Consider the following 15,782-nt stretch of genomic DNA (forward strand, 5'->3'; position numbering starts at 1 on the left):
GTAAATAAATTATTATAGTGAACTTATAGTAGTTTCTGCCTTAAAGCTGGATTATTAAGAATATAGATTCTGCTACTCTTTGTTAAAAGATCTTATTTATCTATTTTTCACTCTGGCTGCTGAAATTCTGTCTTGATAAATCTTGCTTGTACAGAGAAATTATCTCTCTGTGCTTCTAGCAGCAGATTCAACACACTTACAGTTGATTTCTTATAGATGTTTTCATCTTTTATCACTATATTCATGTGCACACAGAGAATCCAGAATCTTGTAAGAATTCACTGTGAACCCCTTACACAGATAAATAGCACTCACAAGAGCCAGAGAGCTTGGCTCACAAGCTGCTGGAAGTTGCATGCATTCTTGCAAGACACTAAGTCATATGCTTGCAAGCACATATAAAAAACTGTCACTGTATGAACCTCTTGCTAAGAGTCAGTGGCAATCTTGTTTACAAGTCATACATAGTTGCCAGAATACAGACCTTTTACCTTGTGTACTCTTTTTCTATGTATATTTCTTCTAGAGATTCATTATCATGCTGATTCACATGTACAATTCTCACATTTTGCCACTCTTCTTTGGTGACGCCCGACAATGGTATCAACACAAAGAAGCCAACCCCCTGAAACTCACGAACCTGGGACACCAGCCAAAAACCTACCTGAAGAACAAACCCAAGTACGCGAAGACAAAACCTAATGGCCACGCGAAGCAAAGGCACAACCAGAGGTGAACTCACCAGCTTGTGGCCTTTCAGCCAATTGTGTGGAATGTTGAAGTGAAGCCATTTTTCTTCCAGAACATCAGAGACCTTCCACAAGCCTGTCTCCCACACAAAGCAGTGCTTGAAGAGTTCACTTACCTTGGTAATAGTGATATAGGCTAGAGAAGAAAGAAAAGAAAAGAAGAGAAAGAGAAAGCAAGAGAAAGCTCTCTCTTAAGCTAGTGTTTATTATCTAATAGTGACACAGAGCTAGTGTGAACAATAGAGACTCTCTACACATTGTTGTATTATTGGGTTCTGTTGTGTTATTAGAGTTGTGTTGATATCACATCTCTAGTACTCTTTTCCTTATGAGGAAATTTTTATTTTTTCCAAGAGTTTTTTTGTTTTTCTACTTATGAAGGTTTTTAATAAGACAGTCATCTTGAGAGATCAAGACTTACAAGAGAGAGAAATCTGTAAGAATTTACTGCAAATCTCTTATACAGATAAACAGCATCTGTAAGAGTCAGAGAGCTTGACTTGCAAGCTGCTGAAAGTTGCATGTGTTCTCACAAGACACTAAGTTACATACTTGCAAGTATATATAAAAGGCCATCACTGTACAAATCTCTTACTGGAAGCTAGTAACAATCTTGTTTACAAGTTATATATAGTTGCCAGAATACAGATTTTTTATCTTGTGTACTCTTTTTTCATGTATATTTCTTCTAGAGATTTATTTTCATGCTGATCTACATGTATGATTCTCACAAATCTTCTGTAATTTCTTTATTAAGTCTCCTTAGTATCTCTGGCTGGTGCTTTCTGAACTGACTTAATTATCTTAATGTTATCAGATCTTCTCTGCACTATCTCTATCTCACTGCTTTGAACAGCATAAGCAGTATATACTTGAATATCTTCTTTATTAAAAAAAGTTTTTTTAAATAAGTTCCACTCTGGAACACTATTTGTGTAACATTATTTAAGTATATACATCAGCAGACCAATGTCTTCTTCTAGTTTAATATAATCTGATCTTCATGATAATATATTAGCTGGATTATGCTTTTCAGAGTGGTAGAGAATCTTAAAGTTATATACTTCAAGAATCTCTATCCATTTTACATATTATTATTGTGCCATCTTGTTTGTGAACTTTATAAATGAACAAAGATTTGCATATTTTATAATAATCTCTACAGAGTACTTCATTTCTTCTAAGTACTGCTGCTAATAAATAAATACTCAGATGATGGCTAACATCTTCTTATTCAGTATATTATAGACTTGTTAAGTTTGATCAAACTTGAATAATCAGTAAACAACTAAATACTATCTGTTGTTAAACAGTTGTAGCAATATCATATCTGCAGTATGTTCTGAAGTATCTGTTTCCAGATGTATTCTACATTCTGAATTATAGTGACAGATGACAGATTCTCTGAAGAAGACTGCTTTTAATATACAAAATACTTGTCTAACAGTAAATATTAGAAGAAATAATCTCTTTTTTTACTTATTTTTACTGTCTTTCAAGAGATCTGTCAACAGTATCATGATAACTAAGTATTTTTGTATGAATCTTCAATAGAAGTTTGCAAAACTCAGAAATACCTGAATATTATAGAAACTTCATGGCAGAGATCACTCTATAATTATTTGTACCTGCTTTGGGTCCATCTTAATATCTTCATTATCAATAATATATCCAAGGTATGAGATTATTTATCTTTTGAAAGTGCACTTAGCAAGCTTTGCAAACAACTGGTATCTTCTTAAATACTTCATAACTAGTCTAATATATTTCTTGTGCTCTCCCTCTGAGGCAGAGAAAATGTGAGGATCGTATGTGTGGATCAGCGTGACAATGAATCTCTAGGAGGAATATACATGGAAAAAGAGTACATGAGGTAAAAGATCTGTATTCTGGCAACTATGTACAACTTGTAAACAAGATTGCCACTGGCTTCCAGCAAGAGATTCACACAGTGACAGTCTTTTATGTGTGCTTGTGAGCATGTGACTTAGTGCCTTGCAAGAACACATGCAACTTCCAGCAGCTTGCAAGCTGAGGCCTCTGGCCCTCATGGGTGCTGTTCATCTGTGTAAGGGGTTCGCGGTGAATCCTTACAGAAAATAAGAATATTATCTAGATAAACTATACAGCATATGTCAACCAGGCCTGCCAGCACTTTATTAATATAAAACCAAAAGATCACTGCTGTATTTAACAATCTGAAAGACATAACAAGATACTCAAAACTTCCAAACTTTATATAAAATGTGGTTTTCCATTCATCTTCTTTTTTGATTCTAATCTGGTGGTAGACATTATATAGATTTATCTTGGAAAAGTAGTATGCTTCTGCCAACCAGCTTAACATCTCATCTATCAATGGCAAAGAGTAATGATTCTTCACTGTAATTATATTAAGACTATAATAATTAATATAGAGTCTGAGTTCTTTATTAGTCTTGGGTGCAAACAATACTAAAGCCTCTGCTGAACTTTATAATAAATATATTTAACTCTTGCATAACTTATTCTTGATATACTCTTGTAGAATCTCTGTCTGTTTGAGTAATAGTCTATAGATTGATATGTATAGAGACTTGCAGCTGTCTTTAAGAATAATTAAGTAACTAATCTTTATTAATTCCAGCAACTCTGCTACTTTTTCTTCTGAGAAAATATCTTTATAGTTTCTTAATTACTCAGGCACTTCTGTCAGAACTTGATTGTTATTTAACACAAAAATAATATAAGAGAGTTTGTTCTTAATACACACTACTCAGAGAAATCTATCTGCATTCAGAAGTTTTACTATTTTCTCTAAGAGTCAGTAATATTATATCTTGTTCTTTCAGTTTATGTTCAGATTGAAATCTTCTAATTATAATACATCTAGAACTATATTTATATCAATCATATTAATTACTGTGAACATATATCTTACCACCTTTATAATTCTCATGAAGTCTGTTATAGTGAGTTGGGTCTTGTAAATACTATATCAATCAGCCTCAGCTTCATTCAATATCTTAATGACTTCTATAGGCATCTCTGATTGATTTCAGTTCAATTGGAACACCCATTTGTAGAAGATACTATCCACTGTAGTATCTGAGTTCAACAGTACAGCTTGCTCCATAAGACCATCTGATGATATAGTCAGTGTAGTTGACAGACATATACTGTGTCTGCTTGCCTTCTCTATTAAATTAACATTCTGTCTTTCTAATATTTGATCTAGATCTTGCATGAGCTTTGCAGCTCTAGTTTTTATCTAATTTTTATTTTTTTGTCTGTCTGCTGGAACTTGTTAAACCTGTTTGTACAGAACTTTACTCTATAATCTGGTTGACTATATTTTAGACAAAGCTCCTTATTTATTTATTATTTGTGTTTCTCTTTCAATATTTTTGAAAGTGGTTTCACTGGTGTCTTCTTTATTTATAGATAATCTTCTTCATTATCTTGTTAAGACACATCTTTCTCTTGAGAGATTAAGATTTTCTATTTCTTCTTATTTTGATTCTTGTTCCACTGACTTTGCTTCTTCTTTTCTAGAATAAACTTAATAAGTATTGCTTGTTCTTGTAATTCTGTAACTATTTTTGATTGATGTTGCAGTTTATCTAATTTAGTTCAGATAATTAATCTGAGCTTTATCTGTAGAAAGAATACATAAAAGAATTCATCTAATAGACTGTTCAGATTCTGTTCAAGTTCAGTAATATACATAAAAAATAAAAGTATGAATTAGTTCTCTTGTTAAACAGTATCATAATAATACTGCATTATACCTTAACTATAAGTTATCTTAGATTCAACATTATTCTTACATCATATCTTGAATTTATTTTATAACATGAGTAGTTATTCTTTCTCTATTTCTAACATCTGCTAATGTATCTGAGATTTATCACAAAAATAACTGAACATCTAATTAATTCTGACCACATCTGATATCTTTTATAATAATTTCCTCAGATAAAACTGCTGTCTCATTAAAGCTAATCATAATTTGCACTTGTTAAGTGATTTATCATGATAATAAGATGCTTTTGAGAGCTTCACATTATTGAAATTATCTAACTTCTTTATTAGTCATGTGCATAAGAAGAACTTTAAAGAGAAATCATCATTTACTATTCTCTCTTTATATTCTATCTGCTTCTGCAGTCTGCATATCTTGTTTTATTTACATATATCTACTAGATTCTTTTGCAGACATATTTTTTTTCTTTAAAGATCTTCTCTTTTCAGATTTTATTTAATATATTAAGAGATATATCTTCATTATCCATATCATCTGCTGGTGTCTTACTGATAGTAGCTCCACTACTACCAGTATCTTTATTAATGTTCATATTCTTTATATTGATGTCTATCTCTGTTACATCTGCAACATAAAATGTTGTTGTGGTTCATCTTATAGATCTTGATGGCATTGTATCAACTTAGGCAATCATATGTCTGAGTATTCAGAATGTTAGAAGAACCAGTTATAGATTATATAGATTTTCCCAGAATTAGAGATACAAAAGAGCTAAGTCAATATGATGCCTGCAACTGATAAAAGAAAGTCATGCATAGAATGTAGAGATTCTCTAACTAGAACACTAAATACTGGAGTTTCCATGATTTATGCAAATTATGTGATTCTTATATATTCAGAGTTGGGGTCACATGAATACTTCTGAACATTCAATGTCATTCAATGCTTGGTTGATCTAGATCTATATTCATAACAATTATCTTATAATTCTTGCACATCTGACAAAATCTTTTAATAAACAGAGTAGCATCTCTGCTGTCAAACCAAGATATATTTGCCATATCAGGAAAAGGCATAAAAATGTAGAAATAAACCACAATTCTCTTGTTTTCACTCTGTAACATAGTTACATATGATCTTGTAGTATCTTCAGCCATAGTTAATTCTGATTCTGATTTCTTGATTTCTTGATTTTTGATCATGTCACACATTAAGTTCTGTCTATAAGTCAATATCTTTCAAAAATCTATTTATCAGGCAAGCTCTAGATAAAAGATATTCAAATTTAAGCTCTCTAATCTTATTTCTAAATAAAAAACCTGATTAGTACTATGTTCCTAGTTCATAAGATCTTATCTTGAAATAGTGTATTGCTTTATGTGTCTCAGAATTTGTTTTTCTTTCTTGACAGTCATTAAATCACCACATCATCATCTTCAGGTCTCAGCTTGGTCACCAAATGAAGCAGGGTACAATGGGATGCCTTGTCAAGGTAGGCAAGTTGGTTGATATGGTGAGAGCACAAGAAAGGTAAAAAATCACAATATAGTAAGGGTATGGTTGAGTAGTAAGTGTAAAGATAGGTATGTTCTATCAGACACTTAAGCTTATAAGAAGTAATAGTACTAAAGAGTTCTATACTAATACAGACAGCTCTAATAAAAAATAGTAACAAGTTTTATAAACAAGAGATCTTCATATTCTCTAACTAATAACCAAACTAGTAATAAAGAATGAGTGTGTAGAAAAGTGCAATGATGTGTAAAGGTAATAAGCAGAATGCAGAGACTACAGATAGTTTATATAGCTTAGAGATAGTAGCTTTAAGATGGTTTGTGCCTCAGACTGGAACAACATTTGTTCTAATAAGATACCTGTGAGGATTGTATGTGTGGATCAGTGTGACAATGAATCTCTAGGAGGAATATACATGGAAAAAGAGTACACAAGATAAAAGGTTTGTATTCTGGCAACTATGTACAACTTGTAAACAAGATTGCCACTGGCTCCCAGCAAGAGATTCACACAGTGACAGTCTTTTATATGTGCTTGCAAGCATGTGATGTAGTGCCTCACAAGGACACATGCAACTCCCAGCAGCTCACAAGCTGAGGCCTCTGGCCTTCACAGGTGCTGTTCATCCATGTAAGGGGTTCGCGGCGAATCCTTACAGTACCAGAATCTCCACTACAACAGGAGACACTGTTCTCATCAAAAAGAGCCCAAGATCCTTCATTAGAACATTACTGTGATTGATGAATATAGTATACTTAAAATGAACTGCAGCTAGTCTGCAAGTGCAACTAGCTGCTTGCATAAAATCACAAAAGCTCCTACTTACAGCAAGGGTTTCTGGTGACTTTAAAATAACCAATAAACACAGATATAGATTTATTAAACAGTCAGAACATGCTCTTCAGTAGGTTTAATAAAAAAGAGCCTGCTTATCAGAAAGTATAATTCTATACTGGATTACTGATTGTGCTGCTATTAAGATTGCTGTACTGCACTGCACTGAACTGTAAAGAAGATTATAAAATATGAGAATGTAGTAATTAAGGTGCTAGTGCTAAATATAAAGAGCAGCAGAGTAATAAGATAGGGAATAAACAACTCTATAGTTAGCTGTTGGACTGGTTCATTAGTTCTCATTCAACACTATTGTCTTTTTTACCATAAAGATGTAAGAGAGTACACACAGTTTGACAGTTTGCATGTGCAAATTGGATAATTAGATTATCTTCTAGCTACCACAATAGCTGCTATAATAGTAAACTTCAGAAATCAATAAAAACTGCCTGTCACAACAGCATATAAAAGCTTCTTCTGTTGTATTCAGGATTATCTTATAGACAATCTCAATTTAGTAAATCAGAAGAGAAAAGACTGCAGTACTACAGCATTATCCAGTACTGCAGCATTATCCAGTACTGCAGCATTATCCAGTACTGCAGCATTATCAGTGTACTAAGATTATATTATTGACTGCAGGGATTGGAAGATGGTATACTTCTGATATAATCTTTGTCAAATCAGACTTGATGGTGGTGTTGGTATAATTTATAGACAGCAATACAATAATAGATTAGAGTGAGAAAGAGTTGTTTTTTCTTACAGAGCACTAGCTATCATTCCCACATATTTTCTGATAGCAAGAGAGCAAAAGTTGCTGAGAGAGCAAAATACTGAACAAAGAAAAAGCATATAAGTCTTCTGAATACAGCTAAGAAAATCTGGAGCAATGAGTGGAAGTGATCAGACAGTGTCAGAACTTATTAGTTATATTATTTGCAGATGACAGCAGTGCTGCTACTGATTTAACAGAGAAAAAGCAAGAGATGATAATCAAAATCAAGACTACTGAGCATTGCTGTAACAGAGCAGGAGATAAAAAGATAAAAAGCAGAAAAGATAAGCAGAAGAAAAAGTAGAAAGATTGTAAAGTCTGAAAAGAGAGATAAGAAGCACTCTTACATACCCTACTTGAGCTAGGCCCTGCACTATACTCAAACAAGGACATTAAACTGGAAGGGGGAATTAAGTGTACCTGGAGAGTACAGAGTACAAAGTACACGGAATAAATTAAACCTAATATCTATTCTCAATACAAAGTAATGTTCTTAACACTAACCTACGACTTTCTCAATCAATCGTGCAATATGTTGGTTATGATCCTTTTGCTAATCCAAGGTATCGACGTCAGCCGAGAACAACTCAAAACGATGATGCGGGAATTTCGAGGTGTTAGGGATTACTTACCATCATTGTAAAGTGATTCGCGCCGACAGCTTTGCCTAGCACAAATTCCGCCCCTGGGAGGACTGTGTCCCATCCATCGGGCCCAAAATCCTGCCTCCGTCGCAGCATGAAATGGTTTCTCTCGCCAATATCAGGCGCGCCGGCAGCATCCATAACCGTCTCGCAGGCCCACAGGATTCCAACCTTAGGCAACCTTCTGGTTTTCAAAGGTGTTGCCTGGTACGGAAGCATGGTCTCCAGGGTGCGAAGGAAATGAGGAATGAGATAGCTGGGGGGTTTCTCATTACCGTACAATCCAAGAGTAGCACAGTGCTCATAAAATTCGACAGGAAGGGTCTCCATCTGTTGGGGGAGAGGAGAGTCGATAATGATCAAGCTCTGCACCTCCTCACCGTCGCGGATAAGGAGCTCGGCGCATGCGAAGGCAAAACCTCCACCAGCGGACCAGCCGCCTAGGTGGTAGGGGCCCTTGGGTTGCCGTCGTCGGATTTCGTTGTAGTAGCTTGATAGAAGGGCGGTGTGAGTGCAGTTCATGTTCTCGGGGTCGCGGACATAAGGGCAGTTGAGACCGACAATAGCAACATCCCTATTAAGCTTTGGAATTGGCACGTATGACGATGCTGAGCCACTTCCGTCTGGGAGTAAGAAAAGAGTCTTGCGGGCCAATTTCGGAATACCCTGAAGGATAACGGATGTTGCTGGTCGGCAGTCGTCGTCGAGCAACTGAGTGAACTCCGCTTTCTTGGTATCGGCATATTCCTCCATGCTTGATACAGAAGTAGACGAGCCAAACGCATCATCTGACGATCCATCATCTTCGCTGGATGCATCGTGGCTATTTAAAAATACCTTGAGCTTCTTCACTGTAGGGCAATTCACAAAAATGGAGAAGTCAGCACCCAAGTCCAAACCGAGCTCCTCACGGAACCGACTGCCAATGACCATGGATAAAAGGGAGTCTACTCCAATGTCCGCAAAGTTTGTTTCGTCAGTAAGGTCGGAAATTGCGATGCCGCTTTCTTCGGACACGATCGCTAAACCAGCGGAGCATATTCCGCCGGCTCGAACTCCTAAAAAAGAATCGTCCTCCTTGATGAACGAGGGCATTTCAACCAATGTTTCAGATGTATGGCCCGTGGATGGAGCGCTGGATGAGGACTCTGCGGGAATCGGTTCCAGCGGCGTACTATAGCTAGTATCTAGCATTGCCTTCGTATCCGGTGGTGGAATCTCCTGCAGCCGCTCATCATTATCGTCCCGCAGCTGTGACGCTTGTGTTTCCAAGGGCTCACCAAGGAAATTTGCAATGAATTCCTTGAGTTTCTTGACCGTGGGGCATTCAGCGAATAATGCAAAGTTGGCATCGAGGTCTAGACCGAGGTTTTCACGGAAGCGGCTGGCAATGACCATTGACAACAGTGAGTCGACACCGATATCGGCAAAGTTGCTATCGTCGGTAAGATCGTCCACAGCGATGCCACTTTCTTCTGCAATTACCTGCAGACACTCCGCGATCTTCTGCTTCGCACGGGCGCCACCCGCTGAAATGGTTCTCTGCTCTGTTGGAACATTTCTTGCCTTCTTCTGGGGTTCTGAAATGGTATCTTGTGGCGCAGGTTTTTTATTTCTTGTCTTGGCCACTAATGGTACAGGCAATGGAGCAGCTGCTGGCATGGCCTTTGGCGCGGACAACTCAGCAGCCTTTTTGGGCGTAGGTGATGGCACCGCTGGCAGGGCCTTCGATGCAGAAACCGCAATGGGCTTTTTCGGCACAGGGGGGCTATGAACAGCAGCCTTGTGGTCAGCCGAACCCTTTGATGCTGCTGCATTGGTATTACGCTGCACGAGAGTCTGCATAACGGCGCGGTGGATTTTCCTCGAGACTCGTCGGACCTAAACGTTCTTGTTAGCAGATTATAAGGTAGTTTGGTAATAGAGAAAATCTCGTACTGTGACATTCTTGAAGTACGCTATAATGGTGCTTCCATCTAGAAGGCAGGTATCGCCGTGGTAGAACTCGCTTCCGTCCCGCTTCATCTGGGCGTAAAGTTGATACTTTCTTTCAGCCTTAAAGCTGTCGTAGATTTGGAGTGAGTCCCATCCATGGCTAATGTAGACCTCGGCAGATAAGTCTAGGCTCTCTTGTGCATTGACAGTAAATCCACCCAACTGTGTCATGCAATCAACGAATGCAGGATGTGCTGCGAAGCACCCTCCGGATGAAAGCAATCCGAAATTGAGCGTGCAGGTCGCCTCGAGCGTCTCATCATCCATAACCATATCATCTAAAACTTTGTAGTCTGGGTGGAAGTGTGCAACAGAACTCATCAGTCTGTACCCGCTTGCTCGATTGTATCTCACAAACTGTCCATTGTCTACGCCATCGCGGAGGCGTTGGATTCTGGATAGGATAAGTGGAACTTCACTGGCAAGCTTCTTTCTTTGGGTACCATCATGGAAGTAGACAGTGCACCACGAGTGTCGAGCTGTCGTTTTTCCCTTGGCCTAGAATATGTTAGCGGGAAAACTCATAATAATTTGGTATCCTGTGGAAACATACATCTACACTGTAAAATTCGCATTGCGCTGCTTGCAAAGTCTGCGGTTGACCCGGTTCCCATGTCATTGTCATTGACACCCGGATAGGTTGGGGTCCATTCCCGCGCGGGATCAAGACCTTGTCTGCCACAATATTGGCCACATCAATGACGGTGGGACGCTTGAAGAAGCGTTCCACAACATATTTCCCAAGCACAAATGCCATATCTGCAAAGACGGATGGCGTGGTGAATGGAATGTTGCTAACAATGTGACCACCAGCAACATTGCTTGCATCAGGTCGGTTCAAGTCCATCTCATACACTAGAGTAGCTCCTGTATTATGAATATCTTCGGAAATCATTGTCTGTATTGTTGTTGTCTGAGGTTTCCGTATGGACACAGACGGAGCGGGGAGAGTCTTTGACTGCGGCTCATCCACAAGTACGATTGGATTGCCGGACTGAGCTTTATGGCCAGCATAACCGGGTCGGCCGTACGGCTTATATATGCACCAGTCGTTCTCGTATGGAATCCAATATTCCTTCAAATCCCATCCATAGGCTGGAAGTTCGACAACCCGATGGGAGGATTTGAAAGGAGCATGATAGACCCCCCATATGATGTTATACCCTTGCCTGTAAAGTGCTGCCAGAGCTTCAGTCATCAATGGCCATACATCCTTTCCACGTGAGAGTATGGCTAATGTTGGCATCTGAGACCCGAGGGTCGCTTTAACCATACCACACACAACAGGATGAGGGCCTATCTCGATAGTGAAAGTACTGTCATCTAATACCCGAGATTCATAGGCAGTCCCAAGAGCAGCTGCCATATTCACCGGTTCACGGAGATGGCGAACCAGATAATGGGCACTGAACACCCCTTCTTCTTGGACCACCTTGCCGGTGAGCGGACATAGTACCGGTACAGATGGCTTGTGAAAGGTAACACCTTCCGCTGTTTTGGTGTAGAGGTCCATAATAGGTGCAACCTGGGCGGAATGGAATGCAAAAGGCGTCTGCAGAACCGTGCTCTTAATACCATTGTGATTGAGCACCGCTTTGGCACCATCAATTACATCATTGGCTGCGCTAATGACGGTATCCTCGGGCCCATTAACGCATGCAACCTCGTACGCTTTGCCGTTGAGGAGTTTTCTGATAGTTGAATGTGAGGCTTTAATTGCAAGCATCGCCTGAGTTCCACGATCGCATAGCTCCTGAATGAACTCGGCTCGGCGGCCAACCAAATACAGAGTATCAAACAGAGTCATGACACCTGCGATGTGGAGTGCGGCATACTCTCCCAAGCTATGGCCAACAACGGCACTGGGAACCACCCCAAGAGACTGCAAAAGCCGTGCAAGAGCAATTTCCAATGATACAATTGCAAGCTGAACCACTACCGGTGACTGGTCATTCATGTCTCCAGTGTTCGATGTGATAATATGGAGAAACGAAGGAAAGCCCATGGTATGGTGAGCTAGTCGGTCAAAATTGCAGATATCTGATCGGAAACTCGGGAAGGCATGGAATAGACTTTTTGCCATGCCGATGTATTGAGAGCCCTGCCCAGTGAACGCAAATAGTATTTTGGGTTTATTCTTAGGCCTTGTAGTTCCGTCCCCGCTAGCGAGGGCTTCCTGCAGACGTTGCCTGACCTCCATTGGGGTGGAACCAGCCACTGCAATTTTGAACAGGTGATGAGCGCGTCTTGCGGTTGTGGTCCAGGAAAGCTGGGAGAGTGAGTACTCATTTGACCCGCTCTTCCCAATAAAGTCGATTAACCGTTGGGCATTCTCCTTTAGGGAAGCAACAACATGTCCGGAGACCGTCACAATGTGGCTGCTGCGAGGGTCTTTGTCAGCTAGCACAGGTTTTAGGGGCGCATCTTCAAGGAGAAGAGCAGTGTTGCCTCCCGCCGCACTGAAGTTATTGATCAAGACTCGGCGTGGCTCAGAACCCCGAGTCCAAGGCACAGGTTCGGAAGCAATATGCACATTTCGGGCTTTCAGGTCTGGGTAGTTGCGATTGATCCTGCTACCAGGCTTGATTCCACAATGGGGTGGGATGGTGTCATGCTTCATCATCAAAAGCACTTTAGCCAGACTCGTAATCCCAGACACTCCCTCCCCGTGCCCAACGTTTGCTTTTGCAGATCCCACATACAAAGGCTTGTCGCGCCCTCGGAACTCGTTGTCAGGAGCGAAGACATTCAGAACAGATTGCATTTCAACCGCATCGCCGACTTGGGTCCCTGTCCCATGCATTTCAACGTAGCTCAGCTCCCTTGGATCTAGCCCTGAAGTGTTGAGCACCGCACGCATGTTCTCAACCTGTGCTCCCACATGGGGTCGCGTCATTGACTCCGACAGCGCTGAGTGGTTCGTTTTGGCATCAAGAATGACGGCTAAGATTGGGTCGTTCTCGGCAATCGCGTCATCCAACCGCTTGATAATCACAGTCGCTACCCCTTCACCGCGGCAGTATCCATCTGCCTGGTCATCAAACGGTTTGCAGTTGCCTGTTCGGGACAGGAAAAATCCTTTATCTAAACCTGTGTGCCCGTCTGGATTGATGCACATGTTAGTCCCTCCCGCAACGGCTGTATCGCAGTCTCCTCGCCAAAGGGAGTTACAGGCTAGATGAATAGCAGCCAAGCTCGAAGAACATGCCGTGTCGTTCGTGTAACTGGGTCCACAGAATTCAAAGCAAAAGTTGATTCTGCCAGGGATAAATCCACGATTGCCGCCAGTGATGAAATACGTGTCAATGTACTGGCCGCTATTGCATTCCAAGTAATCATTACTGGTAACGCCATGGAATACTCCGACTCGATCATTCTGGGTCGAAGGGGTAGTATTGGATACGAATCCAGACTGTTCGAGAGCCTCCCATGTAGTCATTAGTGCCATACGTTGCGCAGGGTCCATCTGGGGCGCTTCCTTCGGGGAAATGCTGAAAAAACGGGGATCAAACTGGTCCGCGTAATCGAGCCAACATCCCCACTTTGAACCCCCTAGATTATGGCCTTTGCCGTCTGGAGTAACGTGAGTGCGCCAATCCCATCGCTTGGCCGGGACTTCTTTACAGACATCCAAGCCCTCATACAGAAGATCCCAAAATGCTTCCGGAGTTGGGGCTTCCGGGAAGCGACCAGACATCCCGACAATGGCCAGCTTTGCCTTTCCCACGGGTACGGTGTCGAATAAGGGTGAGTCTGAGCTTTTGAGCGGCTCGATCTGTACCTTTGTAATATCTTTCAGAGAAGATGACATGCTGTGTTCGAGATTCGTTCCAACCGGAGTGACAGCCACGCACTTTACTTCTAGCGATCGAGCGATCTTGGTCACGCTGTCGGACACCCCGTCCCATCGAACAGGCTCCATGAGGCATTCACGCACTGCTCGGTGGAGAAGGGACACAAAGCTGCCTCCCCAGTCGGACTTCCCCGTGGCGCCCGATAGCACAGGCAATTTAGCGTTATATCTAGACCATGTTACGGGATTTGTGGCTTCAAGAACTTTTTCCACATCCTGGATGGAAAATAGTTGAGGAGTATGGGAGGGAAGGAAGATGGGGAGAGTTCTGGATTTATATTGTCCAAGAGCCCGACCTTTAATGAGACGTCGCAGAACAGACGGCGGACCACTAATTGTAATCGCCTTTGAAGATGTCGCTCCAATCCACGGGCGTAGCTTGCACGGGACCGGCTATTGTTTCCTGATTAGCGTGCTTGCAATGTTCGTACAGAGAGCAAAAGATCTTACCGTTACGCTATCAAACTCTACAAGAGCGGACACAGCTGCGGCTTCAGTCATGTCAAAGAACGCGGCGGACCACTCTCGAGGAGACTCTTGCGTGGGTGTTTCGATACGGTCTTTCATGTCATTAGCGAGCAAGCCGAGGCGCAGGGCAACTTGGACTGTGTGGACTGCTGCGGGTAGTAGTTCGGAAAGAGAGCTGGAGGAACTGATAGCGGCTGCCGCCAAAGCACCAGTGCAGAGGCCGACAACATATTTTCGGCCAGGGCTTGGATACGGACGTCCGGGCTCCTCATAATGACTATATTCAAGCGGTCAGAGAGACATCGCAGTAGCACCGGAAGGAAGCCTTTCTGTGAATAGCTTACTTAATAAAGCAGGCCAGCTGCGTCAATGAATGCAGAGCCACCTGGAATGCAGGGTTTAAATCACCGTCGGAATACTTCTGCAAAAGATGGGCGAGGTTCGAACTTCTCGACCTCTGTTGCTCCTCCGGAGACAGCCAAGTAGCAGATTGGGCTCGGATCACATAGTGAGATTGTTCCAAAAAGGCACTGAGAATTGGCTTTGTATTGCAGCGTAGTAGCTGTCGAAGATCAGGTACGAGATCATATGTTTGGTCTCCAAAGAGGAAGACCTGCATGTCCTGAGCCATAGTGTCTGTTCTCCTTACTTAGGGAGGTTCGTGAAAGGAAAGAAGAAGAAAATAACGATAATAATAATATATGATACAAGATGGTTGCACCGGTTAAGTACTTCTATCAGAGCGCTGGTTGAGATTAGCCATCGACAAAGGAACAGATAGACTCAGCAGATATGTAGACTTCATCTTCAATTAAGTGTCTTTAAGCAGAGCCCATATCGCCGGCCTGCTCAGCCCGCAGGCCATCATCATGGTCTACATCCGTTAGGTCTCCGTACTTCGCCATGTCTCGCGTTTCTAGGCTTCATCGACTGCAGAGCCACTTCTCCTATGGGGAACGCACTTTTTCTCCGGTTCAGCTAGAATGCTGTACAAAAAATAAGAAGAATGAAAGAGCCCACTGGAGCGTTCGGGGTCCGGAACGACTCATGTAGTGAAGAGCTCGCTCAGCCACTCGCTAAAGCCAACTGTTAGGCTGTTACGGTGGAAATAGGACTCGAGGTCATCTAAATGATACGAGAACACCATAATTTCTGTATGCAGCTTTGGTAACTGCGAGAGCAAAATTGGAATGCCGGATAT

The 15,782-nt window shown here is 41.3% G+C and overlaps 1 protein-coding gene across 1 annotated transcript; it reads right to left on the minus strand.

Annotated features, from left to right (window-relative positions):
* Positions 1-8,055: 8,055 nt before the first annotated feature.
* Positions 8,056-15,212, minus strand: CIMG_08569 (polyketide synthase; the record flags this gene model as incomplete). Its single annotated transcript, XM_001241405.2, has 6 exons — positions 8,056-8,174; positions 8,254-10,146; positions 10,204-10,758; positions 10,814-14,506; positions 14,564-14,858; positions 14,926-15,212. The coding sequence occupies 6 exons, from the start codon at positions 15,210-15,212 to the stop codon at positions 8,121-8,123; spliced, it is 6,777 nt and encodes a 2,258-aa protein (XP_001241406.2). The 3' UTR covers positions 8,056-8,120.
* Positions 15,213-15,782: the final 570 nt, after the last annotated feature.

The sequence above is a fragment of the Coccidioides immitis genome (genome assembly GCF_000149335.2).
Source record: "Coccidioides immitis RS genomic scaffold supercont3.3, whole genome shotgun sequence".
Lineage (NCBI taxonomy): Eukaryota > Fungi > Ascomycota > Eurotiomycetes > Onygenales > Onygenaceae > Coccidioides > Coccidioides immitis.